The sequence below is a fragment of the Penaeus chinensis genome, chromosome 42 (assembly GCF_019202785.1).
Source record: "Penaeus chinensis breed Huanghai No. 1 chromosome 42, ASM1920278v2, whole genome shotgun sequence".
In the NCBI taxonomy this organism is placed as follows: domain Eukaryota; kingdom Metazoa; phylum Arthropoda; class Malacostraca; order Decapoda; family Penaeidae; genus Penaeus; species Penaeus chinensis.
This window is the reverse complement of record NC_061860.1, coordinates 15402955-15405169: the sequence shown is the minus strand read 5'-3', so window position 1 is coordinate 15405169 and position 2215 is coordinate 15402955. Positions and strand designations below refer to the sequence as shown.

The following is a 2215-nucleotide window of genomic DNA, read 5'->3' as shown; positions in this document are numbered from 1 at the left end:
AACGACAAATACCTGCACTACTTCATGGGATATAAAACACACACACACACACACAGACACACACACACACACACAAACACAAAACACAAACACACCACACAGACACACAACTCCACACAAACACACAAACACAAACACCACACACGCACACACACACACACACACACACACACACACACACACACAGACACACACACACACACACACACACACAAACACAAACACACACACAGACACACACACACACACACAAACACAAACACACACACGCACACACACACACACACACACACACACACACACACACACACACACAAACACACACACGCACAAACACATACACACACACACACACACAAACACACACACACATCACGGGACATAAACACACAAACACATACATACAAACATAGGCACGCAAGTCCGCAACCTCTCCACCGGACACCCCATTCCCCGCGGCCGCCGAACGCAGCCAAAGGATGGACACCAGCAGCCAGTCTGAAGTGGCCTCGGCGGCGAAGCGCCCCGAGACGGCGAAGGAGCGCCAGGCCAAGTGGGAGGACGAGCCCTATCGCCGTCGCTTGCTCGCGGTGTCACAGCTCGCGCCCGTGGAAGGCATCCATGATAAGTTTATTGAGTACTATTTGAGTGAACGACCGCCAAACAATATAATACTCAACAGCTATAACAACTTCGTCGATGTGTTAGCGAATTTCCAGAAGACCTTCAAAATTCCGTTAACGGAAAATATCGAGTAGGTGTTGATACTGTCCAACATCACGTGGGGAGAGCCCACTTGTCTGAAGGACTGCCTCGTGCGCGGGGAGACCTACGAAGTCCCTCTGATGTGCACGGCGTCGTCCGCGAAACAGCTCAGAGGCGAGATCGATGAGCTGAGGCAGAAGGAAATCTACTTGTGCAGTCTCCCTGTCATGGTAGGTAGCAAGTTGTGTACGGAACGATCTAAAGATAAATTCAGCGGCACGTTCGTCATCAATGGCCACCGTAAGGTCCTCCTGATGTCGAAGACGAGACGGAAGAACAAACTCATTGTCTATGAGCTGGGCGAGGGAGAGCAGGAGGCGGAGGCGAAAGTGATCAGCCATCGTGGGAAACTGGCTTTTTCCACCAGAGTCTGCTTGTAGGAGGACACTTTATTGGTTAATTTGGGACGCAGCACAGACGTAAGTAAAGCCTATCCCCTTGCGCACTTTGTGTCTCTATTCGGAGCCGATATTCGACAAGTCGAGCAGATTCTGAAAAGAGGACTGACTACTTCACAGTCGTTGAAAAGGGTAAATATGTGCTTAAAGGCTTCTCAAGAGACTGTGAACGTAGTTCCTATAATTAAGAACTTCAAAGTCTCCAAGCTGGAAAACACTCTGGAAGTGATTGGCGAGAAGATGCTGCCTCATGTTGACGGCGAACCGACCAAGAAGGCCCTCTACCTGTGCTACATGGCCAACCAGCTTCTCCTTGCGCTGGAAGGATCTCGACCTTTTGACAACCCCGATAATCTGGAGAATCATATGGTTCAAGGGCCCGGGTAAATTCTTGAAGATCAGATCAACAACATTATACAATAGCAATTTCATAGAATCGAAAAAGACATTTTCTATAAGAGGCCGGTGAAAGATATCAACGAAGAAAAGGTGCCACCTTTTCTCAGACTACAGGAAGGGCAGAGGCGACATTATCATGAGAATCTTTGGCAGTTCCTATATGACCCGATCACCAAAGTTCTTACCCATTTGGTCGGGCATGGCATGACCCAAGCAGGCCAGTTTAAACGCACAGGACTGTCGCAACCTGTGGAGACCCTAAACACACTAGCATTTTACAGTTAAATACGCCGTCTTTAGGAGCATAAGACCTTATTCAAGACCACTTCCGATATTCACTATGACATAAGTCAAGAGGGTTTCATCTGCCCTATCTAAACGCCGGATAATCACAATGTCGGTAGAGTCATGCAACTCACTGTCGCATGTCAGCTCTCACGAGTGGAAGATGAAGAGCGAGTGAAGACTCTGCTAACACAGATGAATGTCACGGTCCTCAGCAACATGCAAGACTTGAACTCGCCTCTTGTGTTCCTGAACGGTGACATTTTCGGCGGGCTGACGGGAGACGTGTTGGACTTTTGTTCAGCTCTGAGGAGATACAGAAGGGAGAACAGCTTGCACATTGGTTGCAGCATCAAACAAGGCAATGT

The 2215-nt window shown here is 48.7% G+C and overlaps 1 protein-coding gene across 1 annotated transcript in view; it reads left to right on the top strand.

Moving 5' to 3' along the window:
• Nucleotides 1–1970: 1970 nt before the first annotated feature.
• Nucleotides 1971–2215, top strand: part of LOC125047926 — a 468-nt gene continuing 223 nt past the window's right edge. The window contains exon 1 of the mRNA XM_047646473.1: nt 1971–2215. This exon is cut by the window's right edge and continues 223 nt beyond it. Coding sequence (XP_047502429.1) covers nt 1971–2215 — 245 coding nt within the window.